This window comes from Podarcis erhardii, assembly GCF_964252035.2.
Source record: "Podarcis erhardii genome assembly, chromosome: 16".
Taxonomy (NCBI): domain Eukaryota; kingdom Metazoa; phylum Chordata; class Lepidosauria; order Squamata; family Lacertidae; genus Podarcis; species Podarcis erhardii.
Window position 1 is genome coordinate 34,530,730 of NC_138514.1, and position 27,999 is coordinate 34,558,728.

At 43.4% G+C, this 27,999-nt stretch overlaps 1 protein-coding gene across 7 annotated transcripts in view; it reads left to right on the top strand.

Annotated features, from left to right (window-relative positions):
• The window catches only part of TBX4 (T-box transcription factor 4), a 101,410-nt gene that overhangs the window by 13,623 nt on the left and 59,788 nt on the right, over window positions 1-27,999 (top strand). The window contains exons 1-2 of one of the 7 annotated variants that reach the window (XM_081844181.1): window positions 17,835-18,025; window positions 23,175-23,320. The exons of 1 other annotated variant lie outside the window; for it this stretch is intronic. Coding sequence is in view for 1 of the 6 variants with exons in the window: in XM_081844178.1 (XP_081700304.1) it covers window positions 26,904-26,924 (21 nt within the window). In the remaining 5 variants the exon portion in view is untranslated. 5 more of the 7 variants (XM_081844180.1, XM_081844183.1, XM_081844179.1 and 2 more) reach the window with 5 other exon arrangements.

Here is a 27,999-nt window from a genome sequence, read left to right on the forward strand (position 1 = left end):
TATATGTGTAATTGTTGTAAATCACTCTCTTTTTATGAACAGTGATACATTATTTTTTAATAAAAATATATGCACACAACACATATACAAAACAGTCCTGGCAATGCACAAGTCTTCCAGTTATAGTGTTACCACCTATCATAGTAGCAGGTGTCTTTTTGCTAGTGCTTGCAGATCCAACTGGGAACTCTGCAACGCCCAAATGAAATGCTCTTCATTAGGCTCAGTATTAGAAGGCAGGTTGTTATGTCAGCCCCTGCTCAGCAACAAGAAGGCTTGTGCAGTAGAGTGGCTAAAAACCTAAGGCTGTGCACACACCATACATTTAAAACACATTCCATACAACCAAAGAATCATGGGAACTGTAGTTTAAGAGTGCTAGGAATTATAGCTCTGCAAAGAGTAAACTAAAGTTTGCAATTTTTAAGAGAAGAAATTCCTCATGAAAATATAATCAATGTGCACATTTTTGCACGTAGTTTTGCCTGATACAAACACATTTTCAAATAAAATTCCTGTAATAGAATGCATTTTTCTATGTTGTTTTATTTAATTTAATGCATTTTAATGCACACTTTATCCTAGTAAATGCATTTTTGTACACATTGCTCGGTTGGAGAGCTGCACTGCGAAATTCAGAGAAGTGTGAGTTTTGTAGGGTATTTGGGTAATTGGGTATTTAAAAGCAAACAATACAAATTGGAAGATAACAAATCACTTTCATATTGCTTTTATTCAGATAGTTTTATGGGGTAACACAAGAAGGAGGTCTGTGCTGCTTGTGAGCATACAACCTAAAGGTTCAAGATGGGGAAAAGACAGCTTGAGGCCCCTTAGAGAAAGAGACAAGAATAATGATGGATGGATGAGAAAATGCAGTTTACAAGTGACTATATCATAATCCTATTATTACCCTTCTCCAGGATACTCCATTCCATTCCACCCTTTCCCTCCCCTCCCCCAACTGACACTTGACATTCCGTTGCTATTGAGTGTGATCAGTCTCCCACCCCATTCATTTTATTTTTGCTTTTGCACTTCTGCAAATCATGGGATTTCCATGAGCATGCTGATCTCTCTCTAGTTGCTGGCACTCAACATCTGAATTTGTTATTAGAAGCAGAGGTGACGAGTTTTGAAAAGAAGGCCATCTAAGCCAGTTGATCTCTCCACCTCCAAGGGCAGTGAAATTCCAGAAATTAAATTACTTATATAAATCATTACATACATACATTATACATATACAGATCAATCATTTATTGGGCAAAGCAATATTTTGACAACTGGAATCATACCTTTTGTAGAGTTTCTGGATCTCAATCAAAGCAAAACACTGGCTATTAAATATGTACCTAAAATCTGTGTTTCCACTTAGCAGAGTATTATGGAATGACACTTGGGGCATTCAAGTTTTTGTTTTTAATATTTGTCCAAAACAAAAGAGCCACAATCCATTTTTCTGGAGAGGGGAGAGAGTTGATAGTGTGTTCAATCAGTAATACCACTCTTGCATCCAAATCTTAAAAGCAATTTGTGTTTCTCAGCAGTCCTTACAAGAGCTCCGTAAGGTAGGATGATGATGATGATGATGATGATGATATTGATATTGATACCCCACCCATCTGGCTGGGTTTCCTAGCTAGGTTTGCTTATTCCCATACTCCTACTGGAGGGACTGAGACTGGAATCTGCAGAAAAGAGAAATCCCCATATCTACTTAATGACACAATTGACTAAGTAGGTATCTTTAGCAGCTACCTCTGTAGGGCAGATGTGGAAATACAGCACAGCTGTTACGCTTCCATAACATTTTGTAAGCCATTATCTGCTTAGATATCCTGGTGTCACTGAGGATACATCAACAGCCAGAAAGGAAAGAAGCCCTATTCTCCAACCCCCACAGAAAGCAGATTGCCCTGAATGAAATTCTGAGTTGCCACAGGCGGCTGAATCCTAAAACTGGAGGAAAATAACTTACTATTACCTGAAGAAGGGACTTTGTATGTTTTGGGTGGAAAGAAGTGTTCTTCAGCCTCAAGGTTGAGGGTGGAGAACCTGTGACCATGAAGATATTATTAGATTCCAATGCCCATTAGCCCAACCAGGATGGCTAGTGGTCAGGAATGACAGGAGTTGCAGTTCAGTAACACCAGGAGGAGCACAGGGTCCCCAACCCAGCTAATGCTATCCAAATTGGCTCCTATTGATTTTTTTCTAGTACGCCACCTAAGCTTGACTCTCCAGCTTTGCTCATTTAAAAACTACTGTGTTTCTCTCCCTTCCTATTCTCTGTCTGATAAAGAACATGCACCTCTCATTATGACAACTGCTGGATTATATCATTTCAAAGGTAGTGAATCCTGCCATTTTTTTTTACTTGTTTGCAGCACCGCAGCCTGAGCCTCCATACTATCTAGTAGCACAGGAGTAGGGAACTTGTGGCTCACCAAGTGTTGTTGCACTCCAGTTCCCACCATCCCTTGTCACTGGCTACTCTGGCTGAGGTTGATGGGAGTCTAAGAACATCTGAAGGGCCACAGGTTCCCCATCCCTGCAGTTGACTTGCATCCCAATTGAGGCTGTGATCCTACACACCAGGCAGTAGTGGTGGTGCTCATTGGTGGAAGGCAGGAAGACCAACAGTAGGTGGAACCAGAACCAATGAAAGGCAGAGCCAGCTAAACTAGTTTTGTCCCCATCCTCCTCTCTGCTGAGCACTATCAGGGCAACACCGAGACTAGGGAGGATGAGCTAGTGAGTATGGTCTGTGTGTGTGGTTTGGGAGCTGTACGATCAGGGGAAAAAACAATACTGTCCAGGGTTGTAAAGACTGCGGAGAGAATAATTGGGTGCACTCTTCCCACCTTGGATCAAATCCATGCTTCCAGGTGCCATAAGAAAACTGCAGAGATAGTGCAGGATAGGGTGCACCCCGGAAATGATCTCTTTCAGCTTCTGCCTTCTGGAAGAAGGTACAGGGTTATAAAGACTAGGACTAGCCGCCTGAGAAACAGTTTCTATTCAAATGCGATTTTGGTTTTAAACGCAGTGTAAGGTAGTCTCTATGGGAGTATATTGTATTTAATTATGGGGTATGAGAGTTTTTAGGGGGCTAACCAGGCTGGGATAGCTGGGATAGCAGGCTTGTTGGTTTTTGAATGTCTGCTGTAGATTTTTTCAATTTCGTTGTTCTGTATGGGACAATGACAATAAAGATTATTGTATCATATCATTGTAAGGAAGAAGGCAAGCAGGTGGGGGATGTCTGAGAGCAGTGTGAGGTTGGTGTGGCAGTGCCCCATTTGCCCTAACAGCTGGCAGCCTCTAGTGGCTGGCAGAATGTCTCACTGAACTCAGTGAGACTTACTTTTGGAGCAGGAGCACTCTGCGAGTTGGCACTCTCCTCTCCTACTCCCTTCCTAAGACTGTGACTATGCAGGCTTTGTGGATCCAGTCATGGCAACTTTTTCTCTCTCCTCTCACCTTGGGATTTTCTTAACGTGTAGTCTGGATTGGTGAGTTTTGGAGAACTCTAAAGGTCACTCGTGACTTTGCAACATTTTGCTTGACCTTAATAAAAAGTATTTCCCAGTTGCAGATTTTGACTTCACCACCCCTGCCCCAGCAAAGCAACACTGTTTCCAATGCTTTTTTTATTTTTTAGAGCAGACCTGCAGATGAATATGTTTTCTGTTTGAATGCTAAATGGATGCTTTCTGAATAAGCCACTGTCTGAAATTCCAGGTGGTTGTTAGTCGCTCACATAACCAAAGTGCTCTGTCTAGCTTCTCTTTTTGCCTGGTGGAGGAACACTGTATAACTCCAAAGCTTGTACAAACTTTTTACACTGGCAGGTATCCATTTGATAAAACATATACTAGAACACAAGATGGTTAGGCTAGGCCCTTCTCTCACGGTCTTCCCCTGAGCAGCAGCTGTTGAGTTTGGCCACCCCAATGTCCCTGAATATGTATACCTGTGCAAAGTTCGTCTTTGCTCCTGCCCTTATAAATAACAGTTCCCAGCTGCTCTGTAGGCCCATCTCTGCCTCTGTGCTGAACAGGCCTGAGGTCAGGACGAAGGAGCCTTGTCTCTCAGGTGCTCACAATGAGCTCTTGCCAGTGTTGCGCCAGGAGTTCCAAACCAGCACTGTTTCCAGGGACATTGATACTGCCGCCAAGTTTATTGGTGCTGGCGCTGCCACCGTAGGTGTGGCTGGCTCTGGTGCTGGCATTGGGACCGTATTTGGCAGCCTTCTCATTGGCTATGCCAGAAACCCTTCCCTGAAGCATCAGCTCTTCTCCTATGCCATCGTGGGTTTTGCACTCTCTGAGGCCATGGGGCTGTTCTGCTTGATGGTGGCATTCCTCATTCTCTTTGCAATGTGAAGGAGCCGGATGTGCTGCCTGCCATGTGCTCTCCTCTCCCCCCCCCCCCCCCGTGTTTAGTCCAGTGCGTACGACAACCTGATTGTTCTGTGGCAGATAGGGGAAACCCATCTGTTAACCAAATCTGTCCAGCTCAGAGGGGGCAAGTCAATAAATACTGTATTGGTATAATAAAATAAAATAAGGATGGTTAGGCTATTGGTGATTCCACTTGGTGACTCCTTCCTTTCCCATTGAACTATAATGAAATTCCACCTAATTAGAACCATTGAGCTATGATGAAATTCCACCTAAATTAGATGCAGAGGCAATTTTTGAGGGTCCTGGCAGGGTGGGGAAACAGTGGTAGAGGCTTTCAGGAGAAATGTTTTAATTTACAGTATTTGATTCTGAAGTAAATACAGATCAGATTGCCAGTAGGATCCTGATCAGGAATCAGGCATGATTTGCTAATCTCAGTTTTCTGCTTTTTCATCTTTGGTCGCATTTCATACCAAGGAGAAGTGCAGCTTTCTGATTTCTTATCAGTGATGGTGCAGCTGTTTTGCATGCAGAAGATCCCAGGGTCAATACTTGCTGGTCAGCATAGACAATACTAAGTAGGGAAGGATGAATCTGTCAATTTCGGTGTCTTGTTTTGCCAATCTTAAATTTAGTTCTCTGCATTTCCATACCAGTTTGCATTTTTTTTAAACATAAAAGCATGTATGAAAATTCACCAGCATTTTCCTTTGCATAGACAATTTTTTGCAATGCTCTTTCCCCTAATGCAATGCATTTTTAAATGCTATTTTCACGAATCTATGCATTTCAAGGCACCTCAATATATGCATTTTGGGGGGTATGCGTTAGTTGGCTGGAGGACTGCATTGCAAAATTTGGAGAACTGCAAATGTTCATGGATGGCTGTGTTTCGGTTCGCATATTGTTCTGGAAAAGTATGAACTAGCTAAGTTCGCTTTTAAATTAGAACCAAATTGAATTTCTCCCCCATCCTTAATTACTGAGCTAAATGGACCAATGGTATTGACTCAGTACCAGGCAGCTTCCTGTGTTCTTGTGTACCAATTCTTCGTAATTTGAAGCAGCTTTGATGCTCACTTCCTGCAACTCTGGCTATTAAAGGAAAAGAGGATAGGAGATAAGAACTTCAACTTCGTCCAAGTTTCCCATGCTGACCATTGTTGGCTTTTTAAAAAATGTGTCATTAGAGCCCAGTATGTGTAATTCATTATTTAATTTTCCCACTGGCTCTTCCAACCTTCCCAAGGAATCTGAAGAGAAGTTCAAAGCAGTGTGTTCTGACAGTTTTTGGTACAAACACTCACTTTCTCTGTTTACATTATAGACATTGTTTCTTAAAAAAAAATACATTAAGGCAGAGAAAACCTTTTAAGACTGCTTTATTTTATTTTCAAGTAAAATACTAAAAGTGCTCCTGCTCAAACAGGGGAAAGCTGACTGTACAAAAATCATAGCTGAGGTTTTGGGGGGCTTGAATACAACTAAGATAATTGTTTATAAATGTATATAGCTGGGATGGAGAGAGAAGAAGATATATCAATTTGGGGGGAGTCTAAGAAGAATTAGTACAAACTTAGGCAAACTTGGCCCTCCAGATGTTTTGGGACCACAACTCCCATCATCCCTAGCTAACAGGACCAGTGGTTAGGGATGATGGGAATTGTAGTCCCAAAACATCTGGAGGGCCAAGTTTGCCTATGCCTGAACTAGTGAGTCACCCAAGCTGATTGGCCATAGCTTGAAGAGTCTCCATGGTGTAGAGAAAGTGGATACAGTAGAGATAATTTTTGTCTTCCTCTCTCATGATACTAGAACTCAGGGACATCCAATTAAGCAGACCAGATGGGCCTTTGATTGATCCAGCAGGGCTCTTTTGATGTCCTTTGGAGTGACAAAGAGAAGTGCTTCGTTCAGTTTTGTGGAACTCATAGCCACAAGACATGGCTGTGGCCACTGTCTTGGATAAATGGATTGAACAAATTTAATGGAGGAAAACAGGGGTCTACTAGTAGCTTAAGGGAACCTGCATAGTCCAAGCCAGTACACCCCTGAGGAATAGACACAGAGGAGAAATGAGAGAGAGCCTAGATGCCTTTCTTGTCAGCTTCTCTAGCTGACCTTTGGTCTGATCCTTCAAGCCCCTTATGGTGTTGTTACAAAAGGTTAAGGGCAGAATCCAAACCCCAAGCTAAGCATTTAAGGCTCCAATCCTCTGAACTCTTACTTGAGAAAAGCCTATTGAACGAAGTCGGTTTTACTTTATGGTAAAGATGTTTTGCTGCCTGTCCAATGAATAATAATTTTCTTCTGGCGATGGCACTGTGAATCATGCAAATCTTGAGTCCTGTGCATGGTCTCTGGTCGGGCAGCCTGGCTAGGGAAACCTGTGTCCCTCCTGTCGTTATTAGACTCCAGCTCCCATCAGCCCCAGCTCCTGTGGCCAATGGCCATGGATGGTGGGAGATGTAGTCTGGCAACATCTGGAAGGGCTACAGGTTGTTTACCTCTGCTCGAAATCCAATGTAAAAACATTGCTCCTGTTACTCTTCTTCTGTTTTACTGAACTCTCACAAAAGCTAGGTCTTAAAACGCAGTCAGAAAGTGTTGCAGGGCACTTTGATTGAATAAGTACACCTGAATTCGTAGTCGGTGGCTGGAACTGTGGGGAACTGAGCCAGTTCCTCTTTCGAGGAGGAAATGCACATGCATGCCAGCCCCTCTCTTGGAGATTTATTATATAAAGCTCAAATGTATACCTTACAAAATCCGGTGTACAGCAGGCCACGTTCAAAGGACTGGTAATGCTCTCCGAAGGCTAAGCGATGTTAATTGCTCCAGTATGATTGTTTATCTTTTGCGATTGTCAATGGCAAGGGGGATGGGGAGATTCAGAATTTTAAAAACTGTTTTGTTTGTTTTTTGAAACACCTTAATTTGATCATTTAAATAATGACAAAATGGGTTCCTTATTGTTTTGCCTTGTGCTAAACAAACAAACAAACAAACAAACAAACCCCAAGATGGATGGGAAAACCCTATCCTTCCTATATTTGGCTTAAAGAAATCTAAGTGAAGCTATTAATTCAACACTAAAATTATTAAACTTTATTAGTAGAGTTCCAGGATTGAAGGTCTTGTCTGAGCAGATGAACATGGCTGGATGCTTCATTTTGTACATTGAATGTTATGTTTCAGGAGTTAAGTTTTGGTTAAGTTTACAAAAAAGTAAAGGAGTGGGATGTCTGAGACAGCAATTCTAAACAAAATTATTAGGGAGGGGGAGAGAGTGGGTTGTATCCAGTGTTAGCTCTGTTCTGAGCAAACCCACAGAAGTGAGTAGGCATGACTGACTTGAGTTCATTACTTTCACTGGGTCTATTCTGAGTAGAATTTAGCCAGATACAATCCAATGATGCTTCTGAGTAAAGATTAGGATCTTGCTGTAAGGCTGCACATTTACTTGGAAATAAGCCCTACTGAATACAGTGCGGCTTAATTCAGAGTAAACATCCAGGAAGATCAGATTGCATATCTACAGTCCTGTCTATGCAAACTTACTTGATAGTAAATCAATATTGAATCTGCTAAAATTTACTTCTGAGTAAACATAGGGTCAGCCTGTAAGTTACTTGGTCATAAGTTCCACTGAGCAAAGCAAGGGTTTACTCCCCCATCAAATATGCATTGGATTGGATTGCAATCTTAAACACACTTTACAAAGCTTCATTAAACTTAGTAGGGCTTGCTTTTGACTAAACACGCAGAGATTACTGGCAAGAACAGTCTTTTTGGATTGCATCAAAATGGTCTCCCATTCCTTGGCCTCTGTAAGATGTTTGCCCAGTAAAAAATTTCCATTTAAAGAAATGGCAAAAGAAAATAATGACCTAATGAATAATACCTCTCCCTAGAAATACAAACTGTTCAGCTATTGAGGGAGAAAAGTGAGAGTGGGGTAGACTGTTTAAGTGTGCAACTCAACCAAACCCAGCCACATTTTAATGTTGCATTTCAATGGGAAATTTCTGAGATTTAAATGTACTTTGACTAGTTCATGCAAATCCCCATCCCAAAAAGGAATGTTTGAAAAGGCCATTTATATGGATGGCAAAGTTTTGCAACTTATGAATGGGAAAGGCAAGAACAGACATTTTTACATTGGTGTCCCCCACTTCCCATAAACAATTTTGTTCCCCTATTCTGTCCAAGACAGAGGGAAGAGAGGGGAGGACTCATTTTGGTTGCTTGCTATTTCTCTTTTAAAACACTCCCCCCCCCAACCATTTTGGGAAACAGCTACCCAGCTCTTAGCTGAAAGCTCCTCTTTCTCTCCTGTTGGCCACTCAAAACAAATAATAGTGATAAATCCTTTTCAGATGTTTGTGGAAATAAATCACTAGAAATTTAATTAATTGTTTCACCTTAACTTTGTCCGGTCATTCCTTGTTTCCGGACTGGACTGCTCCCATTACTAAGATTTTGGGTCTGCAGGAAAAAGCTGGTTTACTTGGCTCCTAAAGGTGTGAGATCTGGAAAAGTTACACACATCCACACACCTCAAAAAGAGGAATCTTTGGGGGGGGGGAGAAGAGGACAAGGAGGGCATTTCCAGATCTTCGGGGATATGTAGACTAAGTACCTCTTTCCTAAATTTTGACCATTTATGGAAGGAGAATATGGTTTTTTAAAAAGGTCATATTTTGAAGAATTCTGTGCCTCTAGGAAACTGGCTATATTTCCCCTTATAAGCACAGTTTTTCCCCCCATTGCAGCTTGAAGTAGCCTTAGGCAGACTGACTTTAAATTAAAATGAAATTTGCAGTGGGTTGAATTGAAGCAAACCTGTGCACTTTTAACTCTGCTTACTGGGAGCAAGACCAGTAGGGCCCCAGTGGGGCCTTCCTCCAGTGTAATTGTGTAATATGGGCCTCTTATTCTGCATAGGTCACCTCCCATTTTTTTTAGCCTCACAACCAGCTTTCTGAGTGTATTTCATGCTCTTTCCAAGAATTCTATCCCTATTTTACTCACTCACTCTTCAGCAGGACTCTCTCAAGAGTCCATGGGACAAGTGAGCAAGGCTGTGCATGTCTACACAGAAGTACGTGCCATGGGACTTGCCCCCAGGTTACTTCGCATGGAAGTAAATGCTACTCCTGAATGATGGAGTCCACTCATAAGATTACTCAGAGCATGCATTATATTGCTTTGTAAGTAGGCATGGATTTAGGCAGTTAAAAACAACAACATGCAACATTCCAGCAGCAGGATCGGAACCTCTTCCTTGGAAGTAAGTACGAAGAGAAGGTCACTGGGTTTGGGGTTACTGGGTTGGAAGCATTTTTTAAAAAAATATGCGACCCCTCCCTAGTTCTGCCGCCGCTCGTTGGGGTGTTGTATGTGAAGTGGACTCGTTGCCAGAGTTTAATTTGATGCGGGGCATATATGCCAGGCAATAACAAGAGTGCCTAGAGCGTGTGCAGAGTATCTGTGCGTCGCCACGGGCCAATCACAACGAGACACACGCGCGTCGGGGACTGAAATAATCCCCAGGGTGTGATGGCTGTTCGCCTTCACTCCTGCCACTTTTGACAACTCCACTAGCTATTTTGTGGCAATCGTTCGCCTTTTATTCACTTGTCGTTCTCAGGTTATGCTAAAAAACGTGAACGCTGAAACGAAGCAAGAAACCCTTTAGCAGCAATTTTTTAAAAAATTGGGATGGTGTTTATAGCTTGACTGTCTAATAATAAACGTTCCCCGAGCGCTTCCTTGAACGCAAATCGGCTGAGAGAAGACTAAGGAACACCAGGATTGTTTAAAAACAGCACCGCCCCCCCCCCACGCAAGTCTCTCTCAGTATTACAATTTAATGCGTCCCGATGGTTTGCATTGTAAGCGCCTCGGGGCTTTGGTCGCTACATAAATCAATGATCTTTCGAATTTGAACTGAATTTCTTTCTTTTTTAAGTGTGTAAAAGATCGTATTGAAAAACACCAGATCATTTAAATTGGGGGAGGGGGACAACATTTGCCAGAGGTGGAGGGGCGGGAGAGAGAAAGCGCAAGGCAAAATTGGAAGTCGATTTGGCAAAGTGGAGGGCGCAAACAGACAAACAAACAAACAAACGAAATGGGTTATCTTTGCGTTCACAAAATCAGGCAGAGATATTTTTTTGCGGGGGGGGGGGGAACCTTACCTCCCTAGATCCTGTCTTGACTTCAACACGGTGTTCTCAAGAAATGGATAATTAATTATATGGCTTCAGTTTTTAAAATGTAGTGAGGGAGGGTTAATTTAAAAAAAAAAAAAAACGCCACGCACAAGCATCTAAAAATTTAACCTGGAAAACTTCAGGCTGATCATCCAAATATTTAATGACATCATTCGATGAAATGAGACCAAACTCCTTTAAAAAGAAAAGGGGAAGGTCGCCACAAGCCCTCCAGAAATCCAGCCTAGCCATTCACTCCCTATGCAGGGACCAGTTACTCAAGAGGAAGAAGCCCCACGGCGTGGCCAGTGAGGGCTTAAGCTGGCAGGGCAACTGCGCCATCCTAAGCACGTCTACTCAGAAGTAAGCCTCCCATTGAGTTAAGGAGAGCTTTCTCCTAAGTCAGGCTTTGGGCAGCTTCTCCACCCTTTAGGTCCCCCCTAAACAAAGAAACAAACAAAACACAAGCAAAAGGGTTATTACATTTAGAACACGCGTTTGGCTTTTCCCTCATGATAAAAGTTGCCCCTGTTGAAGGAAAGGGGAGAGAATGTTATATTTCAGAGCCAAATAATCGCACGCAGCACCTGTTTGTCTTCCTTCTGCTCCTCTGATATAAGCAACAGGTATCAACAACCCACCTTTTTAAAATAGGAGGTTTGCTCTGGGGTTGCTTTTTTTCACCACCGCCACAAAAGCCTTCTCTTCCCTGCTCCCGCCTTCTCCTTCAGTATCAAACTTCTAGACAGCCCCGGATTATATACATAAATATATTTAAGGTCTGGGGGAAAATGGTTCATTAAAAGGCTGACCCCAGTTTACTTTCCCCCCCTCCCCCGCCTTCCAAATCTGCTTCTGTTCCCAATTTCAGCACCACGTGATGGTGGGAGTGAGTTTAGGGGGTTTAAATTCACTTTCAAGGATAGAAAAAAAAGGGGGGGGGACAGAAGTCTTTAATTTTTTTAAGGAGGGAGATAATCTTGTCCCATAAAGAACCAGTAGTGTTTTGCGTTGTTTGTTTCCTAAATGCCATTGTCTTTCGTGGAAGGTCCACGGAAAACAAGAGTCCTTGTAAAAAAAATTCCCCCCAAAACTTATTTTTTGGGGGGTGGGAAGGAAAGGCAATCTTTGGAGTCGAGTTAAAAGAAGCTGAGGTAAGATAAATCTCCCCTTGTTATGTTATGCAGTAAATATGTGTGTATATATAATATTGCAAATAAAAGTGAATAACAGTGCATTATATACAGTATAGGTCTACTCAAAAGCAAGCCCCGCTGAATTACCCGGGTGTGTCTCTAGGATGGCAGATAAATGCGTGTTTAATTATGGTTTTGTTTTGTTTTTTAATTGCAATCGGAATACAATTGGTTCTAAGATCTGGACAGCACAAACCTTTTTAATGTCATTTCTAGCTTGCAATCCTATCTGTGCAATTTACTTTGAAGGAAGTCCCATTTAACTCAGCGGCGCATGAGTAGACCTGTGTATGAATAATTTAAAATGGGATAGCCCAGATGTAGCCTGTTGGAGGGTGCTAGATAATGCTGCAATCCTATGCACACTTTAAGTCCCAGGGGTTTCCCGAAAATGTTAGGATCGCGCTGAAATATATTTGTTTTGGCAACTCTTTATATATCCAGTTATATTTTATATATATCTATATATCTATGACGTCTCACTGGTATACTAGTACATACGGATAGGCTGCAATACACAACAACCCATTAACGTCGGTGGCAAAATTCAGGTTTTGCGCGTGGGATTGTACTTGCGGACGTTTATCCAGACATCTTCCTTTTGCACGCCTCACTGGACAAGTATCCACACGTGCCTTTGCACGCGTGTAAATGTTCTCTGGAGGGTTCCCATTATCCATATGGATACAATACAAAGTTGGCGGAGGTTAAGCTTTGAAAACTAATCATAGTGGATTTAGCTGAAGAGGTCAGGCATTTAAAATCGCAGACAGTAATTCTACCCCCCCCCCAAAAAAAGCACCCGCTTCTGAAAAAAAACCATATTCTGTGCTACAGAGACCATGCATTGCATTTGAATTATTATTATTTTTTCTTCTGAAGTGGTTGAAGAGGAGAGTTTTTTAAAGTATCTTTCAATAGTTCACTCTCAGGTGCTGTTACAGTTTTAAACTCTACTTTTTATTATCAGATTTTCTTCACTCTCCCCCCCTCCTTTCCCCTATTTTGTGGAGTTTTTTCTTTGCTATTTTTCTTTCTGTCCTCACTTCCCTATCCTCTTTTCCCCATTCCTTTGCGTGTTTGCTTTCCTCCATTTTATATATATGCATTTTTTCTATTGGTTTATAAATACTAGCTGTGGACCTCCACCCCTTAACAAACACCACATTTAAACAATCGCAAGGTAAGCGCTCTTGGTGTCCCGATGGCAGACAATTTGAGCACCTGCTTAACATACTGTAATGTCTACTCAGAGGTAAACTCAGATTGCGTTCGATGGGGTTTAGTTCCTAAATCTACATATTCCCTAGTCCCATTGAATTAAATAGGACTTCTGAGTAAACATGCATGGGATTTCACTACTAATCCTTGCCCTTGACATTTATACCCGCAGAGCGATCCTATACATCTCTGCTCAGAAGTAAAATACCAATGGACTCCATAGGATTCATTGCCCTAACCAGGGCGCTCAGAATTGCGCCTTAACAAAAACAAAAAAACAAAAAAAAAATCTCCTTTTCATTTTGGAAGGATGTCGGTGCCCTTAATCGAGCAAAGTTAAAAGGGTTGATTGATCTCTATACTGTAAAATGGTAAATTTCCAGAATCCAATTCTCATCCTAGTCAATAATCTAAAATCGCAAAATTTTTGATATATTCAGAAGGGAGGGAAAGAAAATTAATAGATCTCTCCTGATTTAGCTGCCTTCACACCGGTGTTTTTTGGGCGGGGGGGGGGCGGGCGGAAGTTCTATCTAACGTCAGTCGTTCTCAGAGAAGATCCTTTGAAATGAATGGGCATGACTAATCTTCCAGTTCAGTGGATCTACTCCTCGTAGAATTTAGCTGGTTACAACCACGAGGCTGCCAGCTATGGGTGCTTGTCTGGAAGAGTAAAAGCTCACTGGCTAGGAGGAGTTTACTTCCAAGTAAAATCTCGGACTGCAGATTATAGGATGGACGGGAATATTGCAGGACAAGAGAGTCTTAAATGCCTCTTTCGGAAGCCAACGCTACCCATCCCAACGGAATTTGTGGCTATATTACATTCTAGATGTGGAGGCAACAGGCAGTAGAAGCGATCGGCTCGTTGATTCCCAGCCATCTCTCTCGTCCTAATTTCTCTCCATTTTCTGCAAGAAAGCCTGAAAAGAGGACCTAGAAAGGAAGAAAAAAACACACCCTACATTAATGGTTTTTGGTTTTTTTAGTTAAAGCAAGCTTTGAAATTAAATACATAAATCCGAATTAATGACGACTAATCTGTGCGAGCATGTTTTTTTTTTAAATAATAATCAAAACTATGGTTTGTATCCAACTAGATTGTACTCCGAGACCATCTACTGAAATCAATTAGTCATGTCCATGAATGGCAATGGTTCTTTCTCTGAGCAGGACTGAAACGTTGGGTGCAACTCCGCAGGTTTTCTTCCCAGAGATTCATATCCACGGAGAGTCACTTTTAAGTTGCAACCTTAAAACACTCCTCCTTGGTGCATTGAACTCGATGGGCGCAGTTTGAGAAAAGAATGGGTGTTGTTAGGGTTGCAGTGGAAGCGGGCCATAATTCACAAAGGAGGGCGCCCTGTTGGAGCTCATGGGAACTTAATTCCCCGTTCAGCGTGGATGTGTAGAACTAGATCCATTCCCCGGCCCTGTCACACAGCTGGGGCCTACAAGGTCTTGATTCCTCCAGGCCGCCGACCTCGCTTTGGGGGGCGCTTTTACGCACCAGATCCGTTTGTGTCCACGGGCTGACACCTAAGACCCATTTGCCCTGCAGGCCGCGTGAATTGGATTTAAGGCGCAAGAACAGATTTGGGCTTTATTCCGAGTAAATAATTTCCGGGCTGCCATCCTGTTCACACTTCCATAGAAGTGAACTCTGAGGGGTTTACTTCGGGGAAAACATAACGCGTATATATGAATATATATGTATGTATGTATGCATATGAAACTGCCATTAAGGTCGGCCAGAAATGCCCAAGGATCAGGATGGGATTCTAATCTCTCTTTACTGGGAAAGAAGTCCCATTGAAACCAGTGGAGGTTACTTCTGAGTAAACATGCTTCGGAGCGGGTTGAATGTGCGTGGAACCGCTGAGTTCACTCCGGAGTCAATCCCGTTCCATGTTTAATGCCACGTACGCTTTTTAGGAGAGCGAAGTGACTTGTTTCCCAAAGTAAGTCGCTTGAGAGCATCTGTATGCGTCTCGTTTTGCTATTTTAATTATTTATGTGTTTTTAAAAATAGGATGTTGAAGGCAGAAAACTACTACAAAGTTTCGTAGGAAGGATCTTAATTTCTGAATAAAACCAACAGTTTGCTGGTTATTTTTTCTGATATTCTGGTTGGTTCTCAGAAGGACATTTGCAAGATTGTGGATTTTTGTCTATTTCTCTGGATGTTTTAATATAGGATATTTTAGCACCAGGACATTTTGAACAAATATCCATGTTAAATGTAGAAAACCCTTTTTAGAGAGCAAAATGCTCATTTTTTCATTTTTTTAAAAAAATTAAACATATTTAGATCTGTGTGCGTGCGTGTGTATGCATGTGTGTGGAGTAAATGTGCAATCTTATGCACACTTAGCTGCTAAATCCAGTGGCATTCAAAGCCCTAGCCTGTGCCGCTGTGTTCAATGGAGCAGCCTCCAAAGTAAGCACACCGAGGACTGCATCTTTAACTTCCGAATAAACGCGCTTATGGTTTGCACTAAATGACACATTGAAAAAGAACTCGGATTCTGTAAGAATATAGGAGTTAAGGAGTTCACACAAGAATTTGTCCCTAACCCGAGCTAACCCCACGATTCTCTGAGCCAGTTTCACTCGAAGCAAAGCTTGGCCAGAGAAGGTCGACAACCCTGCCGTGTGACCCCTGTTTACTTGGAAGTAAGCCCCACCGTGTTCAATGGGGGCTTACTCCCAGGTAAGTTGTAGGTAGGATTCCAGCTTCCTGTGTCCGAAGCGCTGGCAGTGTCCACCGCCTGGTGACATTTCGCAGGCTTTCCCAAATCGTTTATTTATTACAGGCTGAAATGTTGGAGGCTTTATTTTTTAGCGGAGCGGGGGGTGGAGGAAACGCACTATTTGGCACCGACTGAATACTCTCCATTGTGTTCTGATATCGGCACCGAGGAAGCCGCGCCAATTGTTCACCTTCAGCTGTGTTTTCGTACTTCTGGATCCTCTTAATTTTGTGCTGTCTCATATTTATGTATGTGTGCATACTGTATAGTATATGTTTAAAAAATTCTTTCCTTGGGGGTCAATTTCTTTGACTCTTTTCATCCTGTCAGAACTGAGGTTGTGGAGACAAGCGAAGCAGCCTTCTCTCTCCCGCAGTAATTTGGGGGGTGTTTATTAAGGCTCGGCCTCTTTACTCAAAAGTAAGACCCCTCCACCACCTTCCTCTTCCACATCCCATTAAAACTGACACTGCTCTAGACATTTGCTTTTTGCAGGTAGGGAGGTAGCATGTATGTGCAATATGCGTGTGATATATTTACTCCGCTTATTTAATCCGGTGTCACTCCCCATTCGAAAGAACAGGAATCGCTGCAGAGTAAGTGGGTTTGGGATCATAACCATCCTCTTTTCGGGGGAGTGGAGAAGAGAGAGAGAGAGAGAGAGAGAGAGAGAGAGAGAAAAGCAAACTCCAGACTCTTGTTTTGGTTCAGGAAAAATATAATTAACTTTTTGCAAGTTTTGCCCTCGGAGCCATCAAATCTCCACATCGCCATTTCTTCAGACCGCTGCAATTCCCGCACCCTACAAACCCACCCTTCCCAAACCCCAAAACGAATCGCTTCCTGACCGACCCACCCCAATCACACTCGCTATAGGGGGGGGGGGGAGGCGTAACCTCTCTTGCAAACGTGTTTTTCTCCCCTCCTTCATTCAATCGGGGGGCTCTTTCAATTTTCTACACACACACCCAAACTACATTGCTATAGGGTTCATGGACAGTTAGGGGGAGTGACGATGGCCCTGATTCCCCCACCTAAAAAAAATAATGAATTTACAAGTTCCCTCGGAGGAAGCAAATCAAAAGGTCCAGTCAATAATATTTGTAACTGTACAGTTTTGGGCGGCATATATATCATAAATAGCACATTTTTCAGAACAGCTAATGAATCAGTTTTCATTTGCGCTAAGAAAACGAGCCGGCTCCCTTATTTACTTCCAAGTGAGTCCCACGTATGAGTAAGTAGCGCTTATTTTCCAGGTAAACATGCTATTTTGGAACAGGGTGGGAATATTAATAGCATAGATGTATATTTGTTTTTAATCCACCGGACTAACTGGTGTGTGTGTGTATGTATACATTATATACATACATATACATTATATGTATGTATACATTATATATAATGGATATGTTTGCCCGCGTATCTTTAATATTTCAGCCTTTAACGCCACAAAATTCTCCTCCCCCAGGAATGTAAAATGCCATCAAATGTAGGTTCGATTTGTCTTAAAATTAAATGGTGTTTGTTTGTATGTTTTTGAGGCATCTTAAATGCCACAGGGACTTCGATTTTCTTCTTCAAGTCCCCTTTCTGCTTTGTTTCGCTGCTTGAACAGTCTGGGCCCAATAATATTTGACTTATTCATGCCCCCTCTTCTTCAAATGCTAAATTGGTTCCCCGAATATCATTTTTCCTTCCTCCCAAGCTTAATCGATTCCCCAAATTAATCAAAGCAGTTTGAAACTAGATGAATCTCGCTCCGGTAAGTGTTTTAAAATACCAAATATAGTTCTGAGGAAGGTGAGATGAGGTTCTTACCCCCCCGCCCCCCCCCGCCCTGTATCTTGGCCGGGAGAGGAATAAGACTTTGACTCTTTAAGTGCTCTGTCGCTTTGAACTCCACCTAAAAGTTAGATGTAGAGATTGCCCCCAAAAGCGGGAAGGGGGGTGGCAGAAAAAAATAGCGAAAAGCTTCCCCTCTCCTTTCTTCCTCTTCGCCTTAGAAGAGGCCACGCTGAAACTTCGTTTGGGACTTGAGTTTTTAACAGCTCAGGTCTGTGCCATGCATGGCTACTTGGAAATAAACGCCAGTGAGTTTAGGGAGGCTTACTCCCAGGTAAGCGTGGATTGGATTGCAGCCCGAAAACGCGTTGGTAGAAGCTCCTCTCCCCTCTGCTCTGAAGCGAGGATAGCTGCAGAAGATTGTTTTCCGAGCTGCAAAACTGGTAAATGGTCCGTCTGTCTGTCTGTCTGTCTGTCTGAAACCACTTCTGTCCGCTTAGAGAGATGCAAGCTTTTTGAGTCCCACAGAGCTCTGCTTCAGGAATTCTATTGTTTGTTGGATATTTTCGCGACGGGGTGGGGTGGAAATGTGGACACCTTTCTCCCTGCCAAAAGGCTTTTTTTTTTTTGAGGGGGGGGGCGCTCTCAGTCTCCAGGCAGCACAATCTTGGTTTGGAAGGCAGGGGGTCATAGCCAAGACCTACTTGGAATAGACTCATTGAAGTGAATGAGCCTATGTTTGTCATATCCATTGATTTTCGACGGGTCTACTCGTGAGTATCACCAGTACTGGATACAAGGCAGGAGTTAGGAAGTGGTGGGTAGTCAGACAGTTGTTAGTACTGCTGTTGTTGATTCTTATACGGTAAGGGTGTAAATCTTCGCAGAATACAGGAGCATAAAAGGTCCCTTTCCCCAAAGAGCTTACAACCTAAAATTTGTCCACAGAAGAAAGACTTGGGGGGGGCATAAACAGGGGGAACCCCATATGATTTATTTCAGTTGCACATACTTAGTTCTGGTAACAGGCACCATTACAGGAGGGCATTGGGGATTAGAAGGCTGTACCAAAGGGTTCATGGAAAAGGTGGGTTTTGTGAGAATGGATTTGGTGCAGGTAAGAAAGAGGGGTCGTAACAATAACTTTTAAAAATCACCATCAGTAATGTTGATGATGAAGACAGCCCCCTGTCCCTAGACTCTTAACATAAGTGGCCATAATTTTTAAAGATTAAAAAATTCCTTCCAGTAGCACCTTAAAGACCAACTAAGTTAGTTCTTGGTATGAGCTTTCGTGTGCATGCACACTTCTTGAGATACACACTGAAGAAGTGTGTATCTGAAGTGTATCTGAAGAAGTGTGCATGCACACGAAAGCTCATACCAAGAACTAACTTAGTTGGTCTTTAAGGTGCTACTGGAAGGAATTTTTAAATTTTGTTTTGACTATGGCAGACCAACACGGCTACCTATCTGTAACTGGCCATAATTTTTAAAGATTGTTACTCTTAGAAGTTTCCTAAGCAAGGTAGCGGAAATCCACTCTTGACTGAGGACCTCTTAGGAGCTGGATGGATTTGGCCTGTCAAATAACCGGATGGCTGTTGTAGGGAGTCTATATTGTGGACTTCAGTCCTCCAGTGCCATAGCATATAGATTATATGATGGTGCTGCAAGTCCCAAGTGTATGGCAAAAGACCACAGAACCTCCTAGGTTCAATCCCAAGCATATCCAGGTAAGGAGAGAGAGAGACTCCCTGTCTGAAATCCTTGAGAGCTGCTGCCAGTTGGTGTCAACAGTATTGAGCTAGATGGACCAATGGGCTGACTCGCAATGAGGACATTTCTCATGTACCTGTGTGTGTGTGTGTGTGTGTGTGTGTGTGAGAATTATAAAATTTACTAGGTTTTTTGTTTTGTTGGGTTGCAAACTTTCTAGAATCTGTGTCCTTCTGAATACAAATAAAATTTCAGCTAGAAATTGGCATGTGGGGTTCGCCTTCTAAACTTGAGGAAGTTAAGCCCCCTCAGGCTGATTGTAGTATAATTGCATTTAATTCAGGCTATCCAGTGCTTACTTCACTGAAGTATCTGAAGAAGTGTGCATGCACACGAAAGCTCATACCTAGAACTAACTCAGTTGGTCTTTAAGGTGCTACTGGAAGGAATTTTTTTATTTTGTTTTGACCATGGCAGACCAACACGGCTACCTATCTGTTACTTCACTGAGTTCAGGGTCATTTGCTGTTTGGTTGCTGACACTTCAAAATGTTTTTTTGTTTTTGTTTTGCTTTCTATGTGGTTTTGTTTGCCCACTCAGTTGAGTGATTGTGATGGATGGGTTTTGGACCAGAAGAGAGTTGGTCTTTTTCTGTGTTTCTTCCAACACCTAATTATGGAACCCACCAGCATGATGTTGTGAAGGCCACAAATGGCTTTTTAAAGATAGAATAATAAGGATTACAGAGCCATCCTATGCAGAAATAAATCCCATGGAGTTCAGTGGGACTTACTCCCAGATGAATGTGTATACAATTGCTGTTGTGAGGCCATTTCACAGAGAGATCTATCCATAGCTATTAGGCTATGGTATCTAAATTGAACCCTGGAAGCAGTATACCTCTAAATTTCAACTGAGGGAGGGATGGCCATCTTTGGGGTAGAATACAGGACCAGACAGACCTTTGGTCTGATACGGTGAGTCATTTCTCATATTTCAATGCGCCCAAATATCTATATTATATTAATTATTTTCTAACAGTACTCTGTAAATGTGCAAATCATTCCCAAACCTTTGTATAGCATATTCATCTTCACATTACTCAATTTGGTCCAGTGTGGCTAAGGAAAGTGGAGATGCTGCCGTGCGGAAGTCAATCAAATCCCACTCTGCTGCAGACACCATTGTGTGGGCCCTGGGCAAATCCCTCTCTCTAGACCTCAGTCCTCCAACCTGTAAAATGGGAATGAACTGTTATCTGTCCCCTAACACGAGCTGTAAGGGCCTAGCTTTGTAAAAGGTTGTAATAATACATTTTAGTCTTTCCATGCAGGTTGTGATTATCCCTTTTATATGGATGGAAGCGTTGAGGCTGGCAGCTGCTCGCCCAGTGCAAAACATGTTGGATTCTGAGGGTTGTGCATACATACGTGTGCTGTTCTGCTTTCTGGTTTCCCAGAAGCATTTGGTTGTCAACTTCTGGCCTAGAAGAGGTTCTGGTCTGATACAACAGGGCTCTTTTATGTTGTGTATCAGCTTGTCCAGGTCCTTAGATCTGGAGAAGAGGTCTTTCTCATTGCCCCATCACTAGGGGATATATGTGGGGTGGTGACATAGGATGTGGGTTTCATCTTCATGGCACCCTGAGAGTGGAATGCACTCGCCTCTGGAAATACAGTGGGTGCCAGCAATGTTGACATTCCGGTGCCCTGTTAAAACCAGTTTCTTTGTCCCAGATGCTGCAGGATGCTAGTGCGTTGCTGTAACTGATGGAGTTTTTATGTTGGAATTTTTAATTCTATTTTACATGCACTCACTTTTGCTGGCTTCTTGCAATATTGTAATCTGTTTTAGGGTTGTTTGATGAAGAGCAGGTAAATCATTGTGCTTAATTAACAGACAGACAGCTTATTGGCTCTCTGGGGGGAAAGGTTCGACTTTTTAAAATTCAGGAACAGGTTATGAGTATGATGCCGTAGAGATCTGTGTGACTCAGGGGAAGGCAGAAGCGAGATAGCCCAGGTCAGGGTGTGCTTGTGCCATCAGCTTCCAGCCCAGCCAGAAAGGACTCTGTCACAGTAAATTTTATCTCTGTTATTAAAATTGCAAACCATTTTGGATGCGTTGGCAGAAAGGCGGTATACGAATGCAACAAAACACAGACCTGTGAAACATACAGAAAAGGGGAAAGTGACATGACCCAGGTTGGAGCATCTTTCTGAAGACAGAAGATGAGAAGCTCTTGGTGACAAGACAACTACTCGGAGGAGATCAGGGTAGAATTGTATAAAATTTAATTTGCAAGACAGACAGGCAAACTTGTTTTCATCCCCTCTCTCTCCCATAGGACTCACCCAGTGGAAATAATTAGCAGTCAGTTCAAGATTGACAAACAGGGGTGTATTTGTTCACTCAACTCATAATAATTAATGGATGGGATTCACACTCACAAGCTGCGGAGGTGGCCAGAAACTGAGGGAACAGTTTTCAAATTTTGGATTCGGCAGATTAGTGAATGAAGGTAGAGAATTGTGAAAGCTGAACTGAACTTCCAGGTTCCAAGGCAGTCTATCTCTGGGGCTGGAGGGGGGCACTGTTTTCACGCCTGACTTGTGAGCTTCCCAAAGACAACTGGCCGGTGGGCATTTAGTGTGGTGCAGCCAGTTCTTGGTGGTTTCAGTGTCTTTCAATGCTGCATGCCACAGACAGACACTCTGCAGCAGGAAGGAGAAGCAGCACCTGTTGGATAGCTTGTCTGCTGTACTGCTGTTTTAAAAGCACAGACCTCCTTGCCTGTTGCAGCAGGAGCGCTGGAGAGCCCTGGGGACACAGAAAGATAATCCTGAGTCAGATCATTGGCCCCAGTGTTGTCTACACTGACTGGCAGCACCTCTCCAATGTTTCAGGCAGGCAATCTTTTTCAGGCCTGTCTGGAGATGTTGGGGTTGGACCAGGGGCCTTCTGCATGCAAAGCAGATTTTCCTCTACTGGGCTACATCCCTTCTCTCTTGCTTGTGCTTTGAGGCTCCTCTTTTGGGGCAGGGTGTGCACTGCCTGTCCCCCCCCCCCCCCCGATATCTGGCCCTTGATATAGATGTGGGCTTTTATGCTCAAAAGCCGAAGGCCTGCTATCTCTTTCGCCGTTCAGCCAGTATTATTAGCTGATGCCCTGAGCATGTTATTTGCCTGACTGTGCTCTCCAGATGTACTATAATTTAAACCATGATGTGCCTCTCTGACCCCCCCTCCCTTTCGGAAAGCAGCATCCAAACATTGGGAAGGGAGTTCAGGGTGGAGGGACGAGATGGTGCTGTCCCAGCTTGGCTCCATGGTGCTCTGAGCAAAAAGGGGGGAGGAAGGGGGTGAGGAGGCAGGGCCAGTTTTGGGAAAGGGGACTGCAGGTTGAGGGAGAGTGTGGCGGCGATGGGGAATAGAAGGAGAAGGGGGCCCCGGTTGTTTGGAAGATCCTAAGTAAGAAACTAGTTGGAACTCCCGAAGACTGACAACAGCAACGTCAGCAGAGGAGAGGGAGGGAGGGGCGGCAAGAAGGGTGGGCAGTCAAGACTCCAAACTGGCGCTCTCTCTTCCCTCTTCTCTCTCTCTCTCTCTCTCTCTCTCTTATTTAATGGAACATTTTAAGAGGAGATCTTAAAGGTACAAAACGAGATCTATGGGAATAGACCAGCTTAGAAGGAACCATCTCTCTCCATTTGGGATCCCCTCTCTCTGCGTATTCTTTTCCCCCCGAAAAATAAAATAAAAAAGCAGATTCATTTTTTTAAGGATATAGAACCAGAACCGGACTCTTTTTAAATTATCCTTTGGTGGTGGTTATTTTGTATGTTTGTGCGAGTTTTTCTTCTTCTTCAAAGGATTTGGGAAAGGAAGGGTGATTTCCCACCCCCACCCGTCTTTTTAACAAGGATGCTGATCCCTCTTGGATGCTTTTGATGAAGCAACAGCAGCGAAACTTCGCCAGACTTCTCGTTCCAGCAGCGTCAAGCCTCGAGCGATTACTGTGAGTCAAGAGTTTCTCTCTCCACTCCCCCCACCACCACGCCGCAACACACACGCACACACACACATCGCAAAGTAAAGACCCCCAGCTAGGTTAAAAAGGGGGTGGTGGATGGAGAGGGAGGGAGCAAACCAAAGGAAGTGTTTGCCACCTCGCCAGCGTTTTGCCAGGCACAGAGTGGGGGTGGGTGGAGGGAGAAGAGGAAGGACCAAGCTAGAAACTACAGGAATGAATTCACCACCACCAGTAGAAAAAGAGGGAGGGGAGACCTGCCAGGTTGGGTCCAGATCAACATTATGTGCAGTTGTTGGGTTGCGCTTCAGCCAACCTCTCCTTTCTTATATGTACGTGCACGCGCGTCCCCTCCAATTTGTGTTGAGCTTATGTATGTATCCCCCAAACTAATCACAGGGGCCTATGTGATGGCGAATGCGTTTCAACTGCTGTTATTTCTAGGGGAGGAGAGGAATCGCCAAGCTTTGGGGAGGGAGCATGAATCTTTTGGGCAAGGTTCTGAATGAAAAGAAAATGGAGGGCGGGAATGAATTTTTTTTTTTTTTTTTAAATACACATATAAGTGGGTATTATAGCATTCTAGGTTGAACATTCTAAAAAAAAAAAAAAAAAAGCTGCTATCTAGAATTTGTAATGGATTTGCCAAAACCACACACTCCCTAATAATTATTTTTAAAGATCCAGTGTAAGTTTTATTTTTCAAAGTATTTTTTTTTCTATCACACTTTAGATATCTCACTTTAATCTGATGATTTATTTATTTTTACCTGACCTTCTGGGTGTTTTGAGTTGATGATTTGCAGAGCGTAATCTTTAAGCATCTTTGCTCAAAAGGAAGGCCCCTTGAGTTCAATAGGACTCCCTGACTAGCAAGATTCACAGCACTAGATCACTCATTCACTTGATAATGCGACCGCACAACTTTGCGTACCGGAAAACAAAAAGTACAGAGCTAATGTTGCTATATATCACATTTCAAAAAAGTAAATTATCATTTTGAAAGGCCTCCCCCCCCCCCAAGAAGGCATGTTCTAATCAGAAAGAGTTCAAAGACCTGCAACTTTATGCAATAGATGGAGATCTTGGGAGGTGGGAATAAAAACCCATTTAGAAGCAGAAAGAGAAAGTATTTTGAAAACGGTTCTTAAAAGAAAAAAGAAAGACAAAAAAGACGACCAGATCGATTTGCCAACACAGTAGTCGGAAATTAGGGGCGTGTGTTTTTTTTATCCTTCAGGACTTTGTAACTCCCTCTATACGCTATATATGGCGAATGCGTATTTGCCAACATCTCTGCCTTTACTTCGGGAACGTCACAGACTCCCGACGGAGGTGGATTCGAAAGAATAACACCTTAAACATTAATGCCACTAATACATAAAAGTTCTGGGGAGTGGCGCCTGCGTAGAAACGGTGTTCCTTCCACACCCTCGGCTTTGAACTTCAGACAACTCATCTGAACCCGCGTTACCTTCGGGGCGGCGGGGAGGAGTTGGGGAAACTGGATGTAAACAAAAGCGTCCGCGCTTTGGAGAGCGCTTGTTTGAGAAGTCCTTTTGAACCACTGTGGCCAGGTTGAACCTCCTGTAGTACAGGAGGAGTAGGAAGGAAGGGGAAGAATACGTAGGAAGAAGTTTCCCCGGGAATTTAAAAGAGTGTGTGCGCGTTGGGGCGGGGGAGATGCGCCAGCCTCCGATATTAAACTACCCTTTAAACTTGGAAAGTTTAAACCCACTGATTTCTGCAGAGCCTACAGTAAAAATCAACTTAAAAGAAACTGGCAGCGCTCCAAGTACAACTGGGGAACTCACCTTAGATTTCTAATATTCCGGGTGGGGGTGGGGGTGGGGGTCGATCCTCCAAGTGGTGGCACTGAGTGGAAATCTAGACACTTAATCAAGCATGGCCTACCGATTTTTAAAAAAATTATGTCGTGCAAAGCCTGCAAAGCCGCGGTCTTCCATTGTGTCCAGAGACAGACGGGTGCCTGCCAACCAACCAACCAACCGGGTCCCCATCCAACTTGATCATTAATTCAATCAAGATCTAACATGATAATATTAACAGCAGCAACACAAATGCATTGTTTTTGTTGTCCTCATAGGATGATTAGTTGCAATAATATAAACGGCGCTGTTCTTAAAATCAAGGATGATAATTTTCCCTGGCCACGTTTTGCCCTTGAAGCAGCTTGTGTGTGAGAGAAGCAAGGCCACCGCTATGTTACAGACGGGGAAACTGAGGCCGAGAGAAATCTGGCCAAGTCAATGGTGGCCAGCTGGCATTTGTTTTATGAATTGGATTTCTGAAGCCAACCACACTACGTGAACTTACTCTGGAGTAAGTTATTTAGAAGACGTAAATCTCCGGCATTTGCCCGTAAATAAATGTGCCTCGCGTTACACAGCCAAGGCGGAATGTTTCTTTCACTCCGGTCTTTGGCCCTAAACTTGTATGAAATATGTAACTTATTTGAGAATCAAACAGGCATACGTTTTGGGGTGGAATGATACTTTCTTCCTCTCCCTCTAATTATTTTAATAACAAATAGCTTCCTAATTCTAGGTGGCCTTCACCACGTATGAGGAACCAAGGTGAACATTTTCTTTTAAAATATCGATGATGAGACACACCCACCCACAAAACTTCTTCCTATGTGTCTTGATTTTTTTTAAATACGAGCAGTGTATTTTAACTACAAGTGTCACACACCTCAGCACCTTACAGACCGTCCTTTAAAATAAGGGAACCTTGCACCTAAATGTCCCTGGTAGGCATGTGGGTTTAGAAAGATGCAGGCTCAGCAGAGCTGGACTAAATTTCTTCCAGACTAAGTGCGTGTTGGGTTGCAGCTTAACAGGGCGATCCCACTCATGTCAACTCAGAAGTAAGTCCTACTGGCGTCCGTGGGGCCTACTCCCAGAAAAGCAGATTTGTAGTTATAGCTGCGCCTATATGCACGCTCATGCCTGAGAGTAAATCCCACTGAACTCAACTGGGCTTATTTGCGAGTAGACCTTTGTAGGGTTGCATTGTAAGTATCCCAATAAAAGCGACCTCTCTGGGTGCCCTTTGAGCAGCATGTTAGCTTTCCTCTTGAAATAAACTGTTAAAATCGCTTGGATAAATCTGTTTTTAAAAACAAACAAATATAGCCAGAATCCTCCCTGTTTGTGTAAATGTCAAGGCATGCATTATATAAAACTCCAACGCACCTACTTTTAAAAGGGGTTGGGGGGTTGGGCAAAGGGAAGTTTACTCTCTTCCGCTGTGCCGCCGTTTTTTTTTAAAGCTGGCTTTAAAAAAAAAAGATTTCAGGATGGTGTGTAGATAAATGGTTCCTTTCCTTTAAGAAAAGGAAAACAAAAAGGAAAGTGCGTGTGTGTTTTTAAACGTGCTGGTGATCGCGCCGCTCAGACGTCACCAGAGCGCCCCTTTTTAAGCCTAAGGCGTTTGGGACAAGCTAGACATCCAGGGAGGCCTCATTCCCCGATCCCAAGCAGGCTTACTTGGGAGTAAAGCATCAGCCTGGCCCATCCACCCCCACCCTGCTTTCTGCGGACGTGAAATGCTATATCCTCAGCAGCAGGTAGGCGCACTCCTAGACGCGCCATGGAGGGAGATACTTGGAAACGAGCGCCATTGAATCCGGTGACTCTTGAACAGTGGGAGCAGGCATGCAAAGAAGGTTTCCCGTTTGCAGCGCCGTCCTGGGCAAGTTGACCTGGAAGTAAGTCCCAATAGACCCAGGAAAGTCGGGCATAGAGCAGCGGATAGGATTGCAAGGGATATTGTATGGGGGGAAGTGTGGGGGGGGAGGGGGAACGATCCCATTTCAGGCTGAGCAATTCCTGGTGGTTTCCATGCGCGCACCAGTGCCTCCTGCCCATAGACGTTCTCTCTGCCGCCTCCGAATGTATATATACTTACTATAGGTACTTTTGCCTTCCTCCTAAGAGCACGTGAATACTGTAGTGAGATGATTGTGGTAGCGCCCTCAGCGTCCAGGCGGCGTTTTACAGTTTCCGGAGCCAAGGCAGGTCGCTGCACGCGAGGCAAATGCAGCCTGGTTTCTGACTAGGCCTCATTCGCTTTGCAGCTGCTCTGTTATGTGAAGTAAATCTCAGGCAGCGAGACTTTTTCGTTTCCAAAATTCAGGTGCATACAATTAAGTAAACAAACTCCCTCCCCCACCCCCCGCTAAAAAAATGAGGCTGCAGGGTCGCTTACCTGCAATTTGACATGCCACACAAGCCTATGGATGTTGATCCCCAACATTCCTTGCTGTGTTCAAATGGGGCTTCTTTACAAGTAAATGGTGCGTAAAACGTAAAGGTGGGATTTGGGGGCATAAACAACAAAATCTACTGTTATTTTAAATTTCCATGCCTTTGTATTGCGGGATTCTTTCTTTCTTTCTTTCTTTCTTTCTTTTTTTTGGGTCTGCACCCCGCCTCTTAAAACTGTTGAAACTGGAGGTGGGGGGGTGCGTAGCTGACTTGGTTCAATGTTTGTAAATTTGGAAGGAGAAACAGGGTTTTAGAAAAAGACAGAAGATGGAGGTGAGGGTGAAGTTGTAAAGCCAGAAAACAACACTTAAGGGCATGTGACAGGCAAAAGGGGGATTTATTTCACTGGGGGGCAAAGGCGAAAAGGCTCGTCGG